Source organism: Phycodurus eques, chromosome 5 (assembly GCF_024500275.1).
Source record: "Phycodurus eques isolate BA_2022a chromosome 5, UOR_Pequ_1.1, whole genome shotgun sequence".
Lineage (NCBI taxonomy): Eukaryota > Metazoa > Chordata > Actinopteri > Syngnathiformes > Syngnathidae > Phycodurus > Phycodurus eques.
The window spans coordinates 8,768,557-8,784,675 of NC_084529.1; the positions used below are offsets into that span (position 1 = coordinate 8,768,557).

The window sequence follows — 16,119 nt, forward strand, 5'->3', positions numbered from 1 at the left end:
CTTTATTTGCCAAGTATGTCCAAAACACACAAGGAATTTGTCTCCGGTAGTTGGAGCCGCTCTAGTACAACAGACAGTCAATTTACAGAACACTTGGAGACATAAAGACATTGACAAAAACAATTGTGCAAAAAGATGCAGAGTCCTCTAGGAATTAGAGCAGTTCGAATGACTAATATTACAATAGTCCGGTGCAAAGACCATTGTGCAAAGGGCGCCGAGACTTCAAGGAGTGAAGTGAAGGAGTGAAGGAGAGTAGTGCGATCATCTGGGACAATGTTGGTTGTGCAAATGTTACAGATACTCCTCAATCAGTGTGCAAATGGAGCAGATGCTACTCTGGCATGAGTGGCCAGTATATGCAAATAGTGCAGCATGGCGAGACAACTACAGTGAGTGCACGAGTAATACATAATTGGCCCCACAGAAATGTGACAACGAACTCAAGTCAAAAAATTGCCAGCTTGTTGTAATGGAATTATAGGTTAGGTGTTTAAGAAGTTGATCGCAAGAGGGAAGAAGCTGTTGGAATGTCTACTAGTTCTAGTTTGCGTTGATCGGTAGCGCCTACCTGAGGGAAGGAGCTGGAAGAGCTGGTGACCGGGGTGCAGACGGTCCGAGAGGATTTTGCACGCCCTTGTCTTAGTTCTGGCAGCGTGCAAGTCCTCAATGGTGGGTAGGGGGGTACCGACAATCCTTTCAGCAGTTTTGATTGTCCGTTGCAGTCGGAGTTTGTCCTTTTTTGTAGCAGCACCAAACCAGACTGTGATGGAAGAACACAGGACCGATTCGATGACCGCTGTGTAGAACTGTCTCAGCAGCTCCGGTGGCAGGCCGTGCTTTCTCAGAAGCCGCAGGAAGTACATCCTCTGCTGGGCCTTTTTGAGGACGGAGTTGATGTTGTTCGCCCACTTCAGGTCCTGAGAGATTGTAATTCCCAGGAACTTGAAGGTCTCGACGGTTGACACAAGGCAGCTGGACAACGTGAGGGGCAGCTGTGGCGAAGGATGCCTCCTGAAGTCCACGATCATCTCTACCGTCTTGAGCGTGTTCAGCTCCAGGTTGTGTCGCCCGCACCACAGCTCCAGCCGCTCCGCTTCCTGTCAATATGCAGACTCGTCACCGTCCTTGATGAGGCCGATGACAGTGGTGTCATCTGCAAACTTCAGGAGCTTGACAGTCGGGTTCGCTGAGGTGCAGTCGTTCGTGTAGAGAGAGAAGAGCAGCGGAGAGAGGACACAACCTTGGGGCGCCCCAGTGCTGATGCTGCGTGTGGATGGGGTGGCCTCCCCCAGCCTGACCTGCTGTGTCCTGCCCGTCAGAAAGCTGTAAATCCACTGGCAGATGGCAGGTGAGACGCTGAGCTGGAGAAGCTTGGTTGAAAGGAGTTCAGGGATGATGGTGTTGAACGCTGAGCTGAAGTCCACGAACAGGATCCTCGCGTAGGTCCCTGCACTGTCGAGGTGTTCTAGGATGAAGTGCAGTCCCATGTTGACTGCATCATCCGCAGACCTGTTCGCTTGGTAGGCAAACTGCAGGGGGTCCAGCAGGGGACCTGTGACACTCTTGAGGTGGTCCAGCACGAGACGTTCAAAGGACTTCATGACCACAGATGTCAAAGCAACAGGCCTGTAGTCATTCAGACTAGAGATTGCAGGTTTCTTGGGGACTGGAATGATGGTGGAGCGTTTGAAGCAGGATGGAACTTCGCACATTTCCAAAGATCTGTTAAAGATCTGAGTGAAGACTGGAGCGAGCTGGTCCGTGCAGACTTTGAGGCAGGATGGGGACACATGGTCCGGTCCTGTTGCTTTGTTAATCTTCTGTTGTTTGAAGATGCGTCTCACATCCTGTTCATGGATGGTTAACGCAGAAGTCAGAGGTGTGGTTGTGGTCGCGGGTGCGGCCGGGTGGGTGTGTGGAGTGAAACTGTCCTTTTCAAATCTGCAATAGAAGGTATTCAAGTTGTTGGCTAGTGTGCTATTGTTCTCAGCTTGGGGGGATCGTCGCTTGTAATTAGTCAGTGATTGGAATGCACGCCAGACTGATTTCGAGTCGTTCGCGCTAAACTGTTTTTCCAACTTTGCTGCATAGATCCTCTTTGCAATGTTAATTTCTTTAGTAAGCTGGTTTCTAGCTCGATTATACAGGGCCCTGTCCCCGCTCTGATATGCATCTTCCTTAGCTTGGCGAAGCTGCTTAAGTTTAGCAGTGAACCACGGCTTGTTGTTGTTGAAGTTCAAGAACTTGAATTTAAGTTCTTGCTTGTACGTCGGTATTAAGTGAATTAAGCAGTGATCAGACGAGCCCAGGGCTGCACGAGGTATAGCACGGTATGCGTTTTTTACCGTAGTGTAGCAGTGGTCTAAAGTATTATTTTCCCTGGTAGGACAGTCGATGTGCTGCTTGTATTTAGGGGGTTCATGGTTGAGTTTAGCTTTGTTAAAGTCCCCGAGAATAATGAGGGGTGAGTCCGGGTGTTTTTTTTCAATTTCGTTGACTTGTTCGGCGAGCGTTAGCAATGCGGCGTTCGTGTTAGCTTGCGGTGTAATATAGACTCCAGCCAGTATAAACGATGCAAACTCACGTGGCGAGTAGAATGGTTTACAGTTCAAAAACAGCGACTCCAAATGCGGGCTGCAGTGTGTGCTGAGCACCATTTTTCGTTGATATGGAGGCATATCCCGCCGCCCTTTGTTTTCCCCGATGATTCCATGTCGCGGTTGAAGCCGGGAAGCATGACGGCGCCATCGGGTACAGCGTCGCAAAGCCAGGTCTCCGTGAAGCACATGGCCGCGGAACGTCCGAAGTCTTTACTGGTCTTTAACAGAAGATGAAGCTCGTCCATTTTGTTGGGTAGGGAGCGTACATTCGCGAGGTGGATCGACGGGAACGCCAATCTGTGTCCTCTCTTGCGGAGTTTCACCTGAATGCCGGCTCGTTTTCCTCTGTGGCGTTGTCACGTTCCAGCATTCCTTGTTTCCACGTCACCGACTCATAGTAAGACTAGACCCTGTTCTGATTATTGACCTTGCCTTTTCGCCTCACGTTTTTTGGATATTGTTGCCTCAGAGTTCTGAGGACCGGGATTCACGGTGGGCAACTGGTTAGCACCCCAGCAGATGTGCTAACCAGTTGCCCACCGTGCCGCCTATATATGATATTATATGATATATATATATATATATATATATATATATATATATATATATATATATAGAGATATATATATATAGATATATATAGATATATATAGTGAGGAGAAGCGCCTCAGAAAATGGATATGGATATATATACATATACACACACACAGGGTGATACGCATTTGTTAAGTTTAAAAAGCATTGTAATTGACTGAATCAGTAGTGACGGTGTGTGTCATGGTCTGTGTTTTGGTTTGGGTTGTGTTTAGTTTTGTTCCATGTTTTCCTGTGGTCCATGTTTGTCGTGTGCTCATTAAGTTGTTGTGTCCACCTGTTCTCATCTACTTTGTGTCGACCAATCAGCTCTCTCCAGGCCCCCTTCTGCCCACCCTGGGTTGGTGACTTTTTGGTTGTTGTTTGGGGAACGTCTGGGATCCGTTCCTTTAGAGGGGGGGTACTGTCATGGTCTGTGTTTTGGTTGGGGTTGTGTTTAGTTTTGTTCCATGTTTTCCTGTGTTCCATGTTTGTCGTGTGCTCATTAAGTTGTTGTGTCCACCTGTTCTCGTCAACTTTGTGTCGACCAATCAGCTCTCTCCAGCCACTCATGTCTTGTCCAGGTGTTCCTCGTTGTCTCGTCTATCTGTTTGTATTTAGTTCCCTGGTTTCTTTCAGTTCTTGTCGGTTCATTGTCGTTGTCACATGTCTTTGCCATGTCATAGTCGTCAGTTGTCTTTATCATTGTGGTATGTCATTGTCAGTTGTCATTTTCCCTATCTATTCCACGTCTTACTCACAGGTCATCGTTTTTTTCCAGTTTTAGATATTCAAGTGTTTCTTTGTTACTTTGGTTTGGTATCTGTTGTGGGACTTTGTTCAGTTTTTCCCTTTTTTGAAGATTAAATATTATTATTTTGAGACTCCCGCACTCCTGCCTTGCCTCCCTGCTTCCCTGCAATTGGGTCCACCATGTTCTTGCCTTGCGTTACTCGCCCTAGCCCTAACCACGTACGTGACAGAGTGAACGTCACCGCTGCGGTGACGTACTCCTCTGACGCCTTTCAATTGTAAAAAAATTAAGTTTTTTTTTTTTTACACTTAAAATGGCGACTCCTCAGCAGAAAGCGTTTTGAGTGCTTGAGTTTGCGAAAACAAATGCCATTGTCACGGTGCACCGTGCTTTTAGATTTTTTCTTGTGGGGGTATGTTAAAGACAAAGTATATATTCCACCACTTCCGGCAAATATCAATGACATGAAAGATCGAATGACAGCTGCAATCAACACGGTGGACCGCGACACCCTGAGGCGCGTTTGGGAAGAATTCTCATATCGGCCCGATGTTGTCCGTGCTGCTGGTGGTGGGCACATTGAGCACTTGTAAAACCTGAAATAAAAACTTTAAGGTATGTACAACATGTGTGTCCAAACTGCCGTTTTTCGTTTTTGAAATATTGCGTGCTGATTTTGGCGCATTCTTTTTGAATCACCCGGTATATTCATATTCAGAAATATATTTAACATTTCAATTAAACATTTAAGTATAACATTTAATTTAATATTTAATATTTGGATTACATTTCTAAATTGACAAATATTGATGAAAATATGGAAAAAAGGGACTTCAAAATTCAGGGTCTGTTTCAGGCCAAATGTGACAAAAAGTTGCTGTTATTTTCAGTGGGAGAACCCCATACGAAGAAGCATTGTTACAACAAAGAAATAATCTGTCAAACACAAATGTCCTTACGTTTTTGCTATGTTAACATATGATATGTACAAACCCCAATTCCAATACAGTTGTGATGTTGTGTAAAATGAAATTGATAATAGTAAATAAAAACAGAATACAATGGTTTGCAAATCCTTTTTAATCTATATTCAATTTAATAAATTACAAAGACAAAATATTTAATGTTCAAACTGATAAACTTTAATTTTTTTGCAAATAATGACTCATTTTGAATTTGATGTATGCAACACGTTCCAAAAAAGCTGGGACAGGGGCATGTTTACCACTGTGTTACATCACTTGTCCTATTAACGACACTCAATAAGTGTTTGGGAACTGAGGACACTAATTGTTGAAGATTTGAAGGTGGAATTGTTCTTACTTCATTTACGACTTCAGCTGCTCAACAGGCCAAGGTATTTTGCGCTTCACAATGCGCCACACATTTTCAATTTAATTTTCACATTTTCAGATCTGGACTACTGGCAGTCTAGTCTAGTACTCAGAATCTTTTGCTACGCAGCCACGATGTTGTCACACATGCAGAATCAGAATAATTTTTATTTGCCAAGTATGTCAAAAACACAAGGAATTTGTCTCCGGTAGTTGGACCCACTCTAGTACGACAACAGACAGTCAATTGACAGAGAATACTTTGGAGACATAAAAACACAGTCACTGAGCAATAAAAGATTACCAGTAATCTGGTAATGCCAGTACAATTTATTTTATTTTATTTTATTTTTTTGTGCAAAACGATGCCGAGTCCTCTAGCAATTAGAGCAGTTTGAAATGACTCATAGAACAATAGTCTGGTGCAATGACCATTGTGCAAAGGGCGCAGAGACTTCAAGAAATGCATGCAGTTTAAAGTGACTAGTAGTGCGATAATCTGGGACAATGTCAATCGTGCAAATGCTGCAGATGCTTATCAAACACATGAGTGGCCAGTATTGGGCAACAACAGGTATGCAAATAGTGGAGAGTGGTGAGTATACTACAGTGAGTGTACGAGTACCGTATTTTCACGACCATAAGGCGGACCGTATTAAAAGGTACAGTCTCAGTTACGGAGTCTATTTCCGTGTTTAACACATACATAAGGCGCACCGTAGTATTGGGCGCAGGCATGGTAAAACGTACGCTATCTTAAAACATATGGTAGCATGCATGCACGCTAAAACAATGTTTTTAAAAAGGCAGCGGGAGCAAAACTGAGTTCGGTTGTACTTTATTGAAGTAGACTTTGAAGCAGGATGGGGACACAAGGTCAGGGCCTGCCGCTTTGTGATCTTGATCTTCGTAGTTTGAATATGCGTCTCTCATCCTGTTCATGAATGGTCAACGCGGAAGTCAGAGGTGTGGTGGTGGTAGGGCTGAGTGGGTGAGGGGTGTGAAAGTGTCCTTTTCAAATCTGCAGTAGAAGGTGTTCAAGTCATCAGCTAGTCCTACTTCTTTGCTTGGAGCGATGGTCGCTTGTAGCAGGTTAACGATTGTAATCCTCACCAGAGTGACTTAGAGTTGTTTGCAGTAAAATGTTTTTCCATCTTTTCTGCGTAATTTCTCTTTGTGATGCCAATTTCTTTTTCAGCTGATTTCAAGCGCAATTGTTCAGGGCTCTGCCCTCACTTCGATAGACGTCCTCTTTAGCCTGGCGAAGTTGCTTAAGTTTGGCAGTGAACCATGCTTTGTTGTTATTGAACATACGAAATGTCTTTGTTTGTACACAAAAAGCTTCACAGAAACTGACATAGGATGTGACACTGTCCGTATAGTCATTCATGCTGCCAAACTGCTTTTTCAAGTTTTATCATACAAAAATAACAATCACATCTTGTGACTCAGTTTTGGGACACATACGTACAGCACTTATGAATGAGTGTCAATAATGTAGAGTATTCTTTATGCAGTAAATACTCAATACTCTTGAGTCAGGTTAGCCAATAGGGCACTGAGGAGGAGAAATGAATCAGCTTGCTGGCTGGAGATTGCATGCTGCGTCTTTATTGCTCTGCCTCTGCATATTAAAGGCATACTCAAGTTGCTTATTTGTATTCTACAGGTTACGTAAGGTGGCGGCACGGTGGCCGACTGGTTAGAGTGTCTGCCTCACAGTTCTGAGGACAACTCTAAATTGCCCGTAGTGTGAATGTGAGTGTGTTCGGTTGTTTGTTTATGTGTGCCCTGCGATTGGCTGGCAACCAGTTCAGGGTGTACCCCGCCTCCTGCCCGATGATTGCTGGGATAGGCTCCAGCATTCCCACAACCCTTGTGAGGATAAGCGGCTCAGAAAATGGATGGATGGAAGTTACGTAAGGTATGGTTAGAAGTGAAAGTGTTTACTTGTACATCTGATGTTTGTAGAACTGTGGGAACAAATATTTAGTGGGCAAAAAGGCTAAGCAACCAAACAAATCCCATTGGTAGAGGAGCGAGAAATAACAATGAACAGCAGCAGAAACAGCAAAAACAAATAGCAGTCCAATGCAGATAGGGGGATAATGACAACTCGAGTGTGTGAACAAATAAGCAGGGCAGTAGATGGGAGAAGGGAAAACGGAGAAGTGACATGAAGAAATATGGGTGGAGTAAAGACTGCTGCAGTGCAGCCACCATGAACTATTTCAGATGGAGCTTAGATATTTTAAAATGGAGTCAAGACACTAATGCTATGATTCATATGAAATGTTATGATGTGTTTTCATATATTCACTGAACTAAATAACATGTTTGCAGTATAAAAAATGAGTCATAATGTAAGAGTCACACCCTCATTTCCCCCCCCTGTTGTACGGCCATCTGCACACTGGTGTTGTGTTCCAGAGTTTCTTTCCAACAAATAGATCATGTATTATTTGCACACAACTCTTTGAGTCATTTGAGGAAATGCTGAAATTCCACCCACCACAGACAAGCTCCCTCCTTCACCAAGATATCAACCTTGAGATCACATCGTATTATACAAGCATCGATTTAAAATTCACCCCAAAGATAGCTGGGAAAGGCTCCAGCAGCCCGCGACCCTCATGAGGATAAACAGTATAGAAAATGGATGGATGGATGATTATTTTTCAAGGGAACACGGTGGAATTGTGCGTCTGCCTCACAGTCAGGAGATCTGAGTTTGAATCTCCGTGGGAACACCTCTGTATGGCGTTTGCATGGTCTCCACATTCTTCCGTGGGTTTTCCTCCCACATCCCCAAAACATGCATGTTAGGTTCATCGAAGACTCTAAATTGTCCATAGGTGCGACCAGTTCAGTGTGTAGATTGCCTATTATCCAAAGATAGCTGGCCACCCTAATGAGGACCAGTGGGATAGAAACTGGATCTGTGTAACATTCGATAAGTTTCATAATCATCTATATTTTGTATTATTATTATTTTTTTTATGTATATCAGATTATAGAATTAGACGTGATTTTTCACTAAGGCAACATATACAACAAAAAGTCCCTGGTCCAATCCTATGCTCGGGTCAGTGCAGGAATTGTAGTGGTCCCACAATTGAAAAATACTTACAGTGTACAATATATGAGTCATTTTCATATAATTTGAAGAAAAATATTAAAGACATGGCCCACTGAATTTCCTTTTGAAAACGGACATTTGTATTTTAATTATTGGCAGTTGTCATCTATCACAATTGTTTATAAGAAAAAAATATTGTAACAATATTTTTCAAGCTTTTACTGCAAAAACGTTTTTACCATTAGGACCATTAGGTGTCCAAAAGGAAGTTTGATGATTTTGCAACGTGTTTTCTGAAGATGTCAATTAAGTTTTTGGATATATATATATATATATATATATATATATATATATATATATATATATAATTATAATATAATATATCTACCCATATAAAACCAAGATGGCATAAAAAAAATAGCTAAATTAGATTTATTATTATGTTGTGTTTTTTTTTTTTTTTTTTTTTTTTTTTTACAAATGTCTTTACCATTATTGATCAAACAATATGAAAATGACTAATATATACTGTGTAAAATAGTCACAGTATCTCACAAAAGTGAGTACAGCCCGCACATTTTTGTAAATATGTTATCATCCATATCTTTTGATAGGGCAATACTGAAGAAATGACATTTTGCTACAATGTAAAGTAGTTTTGTATCTGTGGGCCATCCTCAAATAGAAGGTCTCTAACATCCACCAGCTCTGTGATGTCATCATGGAATGGTGGATTACAAGTGGGAACCTGTAAAGCCCTAGTGAACGCCATGCTCAAGAGGTTAAGGCAGTCACTGCCAAGGACTAATGACTTGGCTAATGTAAGCTAAGTCAATTAAATTTTATTCATATAGTGCCTACAGATACAGATATCAAGGCGCTTTTCATATTGCTCAGGACTAGAACCATGCTCCTCACAAATAAAAGAAAACCAAGTGAACCCCGCTTGAGTAAATACTAGGCGACGGAGGTAAGGAAAATCTCCCACTTCCTCCTGTTTATAATACTTCTGTTTCTCTCTGCAGGTCTAATTGTCTTCCTGGGTATGATGGTGGGAGCGTTCATATGGGGTGGTCTCGCAGACAAAGTTGGCCGTCGACGCTGTTTGGTTGTGGCATTAGCTATAGACTGCGTCTTTGTCTTCCTGTCCTCCTTCGCCCAAAGCTATGGTTTTTTCCTCTTCTTCAGGCTGCTGTCAGGCATCGGGTAACTCACACACATAAACACACACATCTATAAAAAAAAATTCCCCCCCCTTTGGTAACATTTGTTTTGCAAAAACAAAACATCGGGACCGACAAGACCCCCTTTTTACATTTAAAGTGAGGATAATCCTGCATATATTGTTGTTGTTTTTTACGTGTGTGTATGCATAACAACCTGTAATTGCTCATTGTGATGCATTTATTTACATCAATAAACTGCTACAGGGAATGCGAAGATTTATTTCTGCATGAAACAAAAACATTTTGAACTCTTAAAAAAGCCACTTGGTTGGTTGCTTACTTAGATAGGAGATAAATAGTCACTGATTTATTTGAGTCCTCTCTTATTAATGAAATTAAAATCAAACTTAAATTATCGACCTGCAGCGAACCAAAAATGCAGTCTGGTTTTGTGCTCTGTCATTATTTTATCGTGTGTGGAGTCAGCTGTCAAGTTGAATTCAAAAGGACTATTTCACTTAACAATGTAAAATATAGATTTTTAAAATAATAGCCAGTTCAAATATTTATTTAATCTGGTTAATGCGATTTTTGTTACTGAACTTCAGCGTACAGCGTCGGCACTCGGCACATCCGGGCACCAAAAGGTCACTGTCATCTTCACACGATGATAAGCTGTCATCTGTGAGCCTATGAGGAATATAGTTCATATAGCACAAACAATTAAATGTTCTGTTTTCTCCAGAAACCATCTGTCACACAAAGGCGGCTGTGACACATATTTTGAGCGACCCAAAAAAATAAATACAAATTTATTTTAATGTTACAAGATCACCATAATCTTCACATTTAGAATTCCATTTGAAAAACAAACTAAAATCAAACAAATTGTAGAAGCCACGTAGAAGCCGTGCGGTTCCCAGAATGCATTGTGCCGTGTAATGCTATATTTTTGCCGTTCTAAGGACGTTAATCCTTTCCGTCCATGTGTTTGGGTTACCAGGTCATTCTGCTGTTCTCTGTCAAGCCGGCTTGCTATCAGAAATATGGCCAATGCTAGCTACTCCATTGCTGACCTGGCACCTTAAAAGAAGCAGGTCGTTGAGGTGGCATCTTAACGGCATTACAAAATGAGCACAAAATAATTTGCATTTGAATACTGCAGATGTTTTTTCAGCAAGTAGTTTGAGTTCTGTTCTACAGAAAAATAATCTAAAATAAAAAAAAACAGTACTCCATGCACTCGGCAGAGGTGATGTATACAGTAAAGTACGGTACTTGTGATGGATAAACACAATAGATACACAATCTAATGAGATCCAAGAGCTATTGCTACAATTGAGATTTTTAATCATGATAGATGAAATATTATTCCTTCCACATGCTGTCAAGCTCATATTATTTATTTACAGCCAACTGTATGGCAGTCTGGTGTTTCATTGCAGGAACCGAGTACAGTGCTTAAGCTCAGAAAAACAAAAGTCCACTGGGATTCACACACTCAGAAATCAGATCACGGCACTACACAAATGATCCCATCCACAAACTTGCATCACATCAATAAATGTCTTGTAGGTGTAGCTTGTCAGCCATGTCCTGCCTCACTGTATGTGTGTAATAACCATGGAACTCTATTTGGTCGCAAAAATGTCTAGTTTTGAAGTACATTTAGGATAGTGGCTCTGATACAGGATTTCTTTGTATTACGTAAATTAGTGTTGCGGTTTTTGCGTCCCGGTAAGTGTTGGAGACTGGCTTTTTTTTTTTTTTTTTTTTTTTTTTTTTTTTTTACTTCCTTTGAAACTACTGTATATACTACTAGTAGTAATACTACTACTGCATCCATCTATTTCCCATACCACTTACCTGTATCCTCACTATCGCAGCTGACTTCAGGTGAAAATCAGGGTACCCCTGAACTGGTCACCAGTGGATCGTAGGGCTCATTTACTCAAACAACTATTCACCTTCATACCGACAGGCATTTCGAGTTTTCAATTAACCTAACCCCAAATTAATCTTTTGGGGGGAAGTGTCACGTGTGGGGAGTAGCTGGACCCAAGAGCATGCGGAGGCAGATGTAAAATGATGAACAGTTTATTGAGGAAAGGTTATGGAGGTGGTCCTGGATGTGTTGGCAGGCGGCGGCGTGGACAGGTGGCAGGCAGTGGACAGAACAGGCGGCTGGCTTGGTAGCAGGAATGACGTGGGTCAGCAACACAGGGGAGCACTGGGAATGAGGAGACACAAGAGTTAACAAGGGAAGCGAGGAACAGTATAGCTTACTTGACATAAGGTGGGCTGTGGTACCACTGGGAGAGGCTGCAATACTTTGGCAAGGACTTCCAGGAATAGGCAGGCTTATATACGCCGGTGGTGATGAGGCTGATTGAAGATAGGTGATGAAAACAGCGAGGGGAAGGGGGAGAGAGAGGTTACAAAGCGCCCTCCTGGCTCCAATAATGTAACTGCAGGGCAGTATATGACAGGAGGATCTGGAAAACCTGGAGAAAAGCCACGCAAGCACATGGAGAATATTCAAACTCCACACATAAAGGCCTGAGGCAAGACTGAAACCCAGAATGTGAGGCCATGTGCTAACCACTAGGTCACCCTGCTGCCCACAATCCATCCATCCATTTTCAACACCGCTTATCCTGGTTAGGGTTGTGGGGCTCTGGAGCCTATCCCACCTGACTTTGGGCGAAAGGCGGACTACACCTTGAACTGGTCGCCAGTCAGTCGCAGGGCACATATAGACATGGACAACCATTGGCACTCACATTCACAAGGTCACTGAGTGGGAACTGAACCCACGGTGCCTGCACCAAGTCTGGCGAGTGTACCACTACACCATCAGTGACCCTGCCCCCTAATGATATTTACTGTAAATAATAATATATAAGCAAGATAGCAAAAGGTAACAGTACTAACTTTATTTATTTATTAATTCATTCATTCCATTCATTTGATTATTTATCTACAAATAACACATGGACAATATTAGCATTAAAACAGACATTCAAATTTTACAGAAAATGCAAAACTGTATTCTAGTAGTCCAAGTGGGATTTATTGTTGTTTGGTGACCGCCAGGAACAAGTCATTTTCAGGACTTGCATTTCCATTATTATTTTTAATCACAGATTGTGTGAACGTCATGGAATGTTCTTACTTGTTTCTGTTTGGGGGAAATCAGTTCAAACAGCTGTAATTAAAAGAGTCTTATCTATTTTTCAGTATCGGCGGCACAGTGCCGATTGTCTACTCGTACTTCTCTGAGTTCCTCCAGATGGACAAGCGAGGAGAGCATCTGTCCTGGTTGTGTATGTTCTGGATGATTGGTGGGATATATGCATCTTTCACTGCCTGGGGAATCATTCCCAGATATGGTAAGATTCTAATATTTCTATTGTATTGTATCTACAAATACAACTTTGTATACAATCTCAAGTTTAATAATCTGTTTGTATTTTGTGTAGGTTGGGGGTTCAGTATGGGCACAGAGTTCCAGTTCCACAGTTGGAGGTTATTTGTTCTGGTTGCAGCTCTTCCTGCCATTGCCTCTCTGGTTGGACTAACTTTTATGCCTGAGAGTCCTCGCTTCTTACTTGAGGTGAAACTGCCACCATGTTTGGACTCCAAACTGCAAAAGTTTTCACGTGGTTATATAGGTGTTATTTTTTTTTCAATACAATCATCTGCAGAGCCTCTAAAATCAACTAACAGCTTTCATTATGCAACAATATACAAGAGCATTAAATATGTACAGACATCTTTTCCTTGTATTGATCTACAAAGAGTAAGAATCGAACTGTGGACGTAATGTGCAAAATTAGTAATAAAATTGCAGTTCTGTTTGGAGCAGAATGCCAAGCACGATGAAGCATGGATGATTCTGAAGCAGGTCCACGACACCAACTGGAGAGCCAAAGGACAGCCAGAAAAAGTCTTCACCGTGAGTAAATACCTTAACTATCAAAAAGAGGCATCCATATGCATAATATGTAATGTATGATAATATTGTTGCCGTTTTACTCTTCTATCTGCAGCCATGTCGGCATTGCAACAGAGAATCTGTTCTCAATTGCCTTATTTGCATAAATAAAGGTGAAATAAATAAAATTAATGAATATGCAAAATATAACAATACAGCCTACTCACACAGTCAAAATCAATGTTAAAGTTCTGTCACTGAAAAGTTCAAATTCTTCAAATCATTGTTCTATCTTGTATTAATAGTAACGCTCTGCTGATGCAAAACTAAGAAAGCATGTACTTTCATACCCTCTACAATTTTACCATTTTTTACCACCTTAGAGAAAATAGATAACGCTCCAACCCCAATAATGGTTACACAGAATTATACAGCATAAATGTGGTCATTAACAAGCAAAAATTGTGGAAGTGTTGAAGAGTTTCAAATGACATGTTCTTCCCTCAGTTAAATGTAGGTGTGTCATTGGCTTTGAGTTCAACCACAGACTTCCTTCTTTGGAACAAAAGAAAAGGCAAAGTGTTCCAGTTTATGAAAATGTAAGTTCAATGTGTAGGATGCACAAACTCTTAAGACTTAGAACAAAGGCATATAAACCATATTTGATTATATGGTTCACAAATATGATTGCATTCAGTCAGGTTGAAGCTGTAGGATAATTTTAATCATGAAACTGAATACTTTGGTGGAAAAATTGCATCAGGCATTAATATTCTCGGGAAGGCACTAAAGGTGGCACGGTGGACGACTGGTTAGAGAGGCTGCCTCACAGTTCTGAGGACCGGGGTTCAATCCCCGGCCCCGCCTGTGTGGAGTTTGCATGTTCTCCCCGTGCCTGCGTGGGTTTTCTCCGGGCCCTCCGGTTTCCTCCCACATCCCAAAAACATGTGTGGTAGGTTAATGGCACAACTCTAAATTGCCCGTAGGTGTGAATGTGAGTGCGAATTGTTGTTTGTTTGTTTGTATGTTGTTAGTAAGATTTTGATGTAGCCTCGCTTCTGTGCCTTCCCCCATCCCCTGCCCAAGCCCCCATCCCCTCTCGTCTCTACCCAAACTAATGCCCCCAGCTCACTGAACTTGGACCAAAAAAATATCCAAGAAGAGACTAGTTTGTCGTGCTCACCTGGTCACTTCAGAATGTACCTCGGTCAGCTACAAGCACGCAACATTACATGAAGTGTTACCGGTTTGATGTTGTATTTTTTTGGAATGTACGATCGTTTAAATACATAGAAGAGTTGATCAACTTACCTGATGACTTGGTGAGAATGTTGACGTGACATACACAATGATTTTCCAAGCTCAGTCATGCAGCCATCCGTTTTGGACACGAGTCACACTACCATTATAGATTGATTTGTCTGGACAGAGAGAGCTGTCCAATTCCTTCTTTTTAAATTTTGGAATGAAATTATCTGGCCAAGAAACTATAATAGTCTCCTTTGCGAGAAGCTCTGGTGTGTCCCCGTGTGCTTCCGTGTGAGCAGTGAGGATGTGCAAATGATTGACAGACTATTGGTTCACGCCTCCTGTCTCTACAGTCTCTGATTGACTCTTTTTCTCCCGCTGTACCCAGTTGTAAATTATTAATTTAAATTAAATTAGAGGCATACAATAGCACAAGGGATGGAAGATTTTCCAAGCGATCATTTGAGTAATATTCTGCTATCAGGTCATACAGACAGTTTTAACATTAAAGTTGTTTTTACAGACAAAGGCTTTGTAATTTTAATCAAGAGTTAATCAGGAGTAGACAGCAACACTTTTCTGAAATCGTCAGTAAGAACATCAACAATAATCGTACTCTGTTTGCTGTGGTTGACAAGTTCACAACCCCCCCGAATCAGATAGCTCCAGAACTCCTAACAGCAGATAAATGCAATGAATTTGCATGTTATTTGAGTGAAAAAAATACAATCCATCAGGTTAAATTTCAGCACAAATCAGCAAAATTATAAAATTATACTACATCTGAAGCCACCCAGGAAAAACTGTAGAGAAACGGTTCACCAGGTGAAACTATCAATGAGCTGTCTTGACTCAATACCATCTGACTTTTTCAAAGCTATTGTGAAGTTTGTGCTAGCTGATTTGCCGCAAATAATCAATTGCTCACTTCAGTCAGCTTTTTAAAGGAGCTTCCATTAAGCCTCTTCTAAAAAATAGAACGCTGGACACTTTCATGTTAGCAAGCTATAGGCCCATCTCAAATCTCCCTTTCATAGCCAAGATTGTTCATAAAGTTATTTTTAATCAACTCAGCAATTTCTTGACCTTAAATGTACTCTTTGACACATTTCAATCAGGTTGTCGACCTCATCACAGTACAGGATCTGCTCTTATTGTCATGGTCTGTGTTTTGGTTTGGGTTGTGGTTATTTTTGTTTCATGTGTTCCTGTGTGGCGGCACGGTGGCCGACTGGTTAGAGCGTCGGCCTCACAGTTCTGAGGACCTGGGTTCAATCCCCGGCCCCGCCTGTGTGGAGTTTGCATGTTCTCCCCGTGCCTGAGTTGGTTTTCTCCGGGCACTCCGGTTTCCTCCCGCATCCCAAAAACATGCATTAATTGGAGACTCTAAATTGCCCGTAGGCATGACTGTGAGTGCAAATGGTT

The 16,119-nt window shown here is 41.8% G+C and overlaps 1 protein-coding gene across 3 annotated transcripts in view; it reads left to right on the forward strand.

Moving 5' to 3' along the window:
- Window positions 1-16,119, forward strand: part of LOC133402981 (synaptic vesicle glycoprotein 2B-like) — a 64,451-nt gene that overhangs the window by 28,489 nt on the left and 19,843 nt on the right. For 2 of the 3 annotated variants that reach the window (XM_061677386.1, XM_061677388.1), the window contains 3 exons: window positions 9,369-9,549; window positions 12,750-13,125; window positions 13,378-13,467. In XM_061677386.1, the coding sequence (XP_061533370.1) occupies window positions 9,369-9,549; window positions 12,750-13,125; window positions 13,378-13,467 (647 nt within the window). The remainder of the gene's footprint in view (window positions 1-9,368; window positions 9,550-12,749; window positions 13,126-13,377; window positions 13,468-16,119) is intronic. The other variant, XM_061677387.1, reaches the window with a different exon arrangement.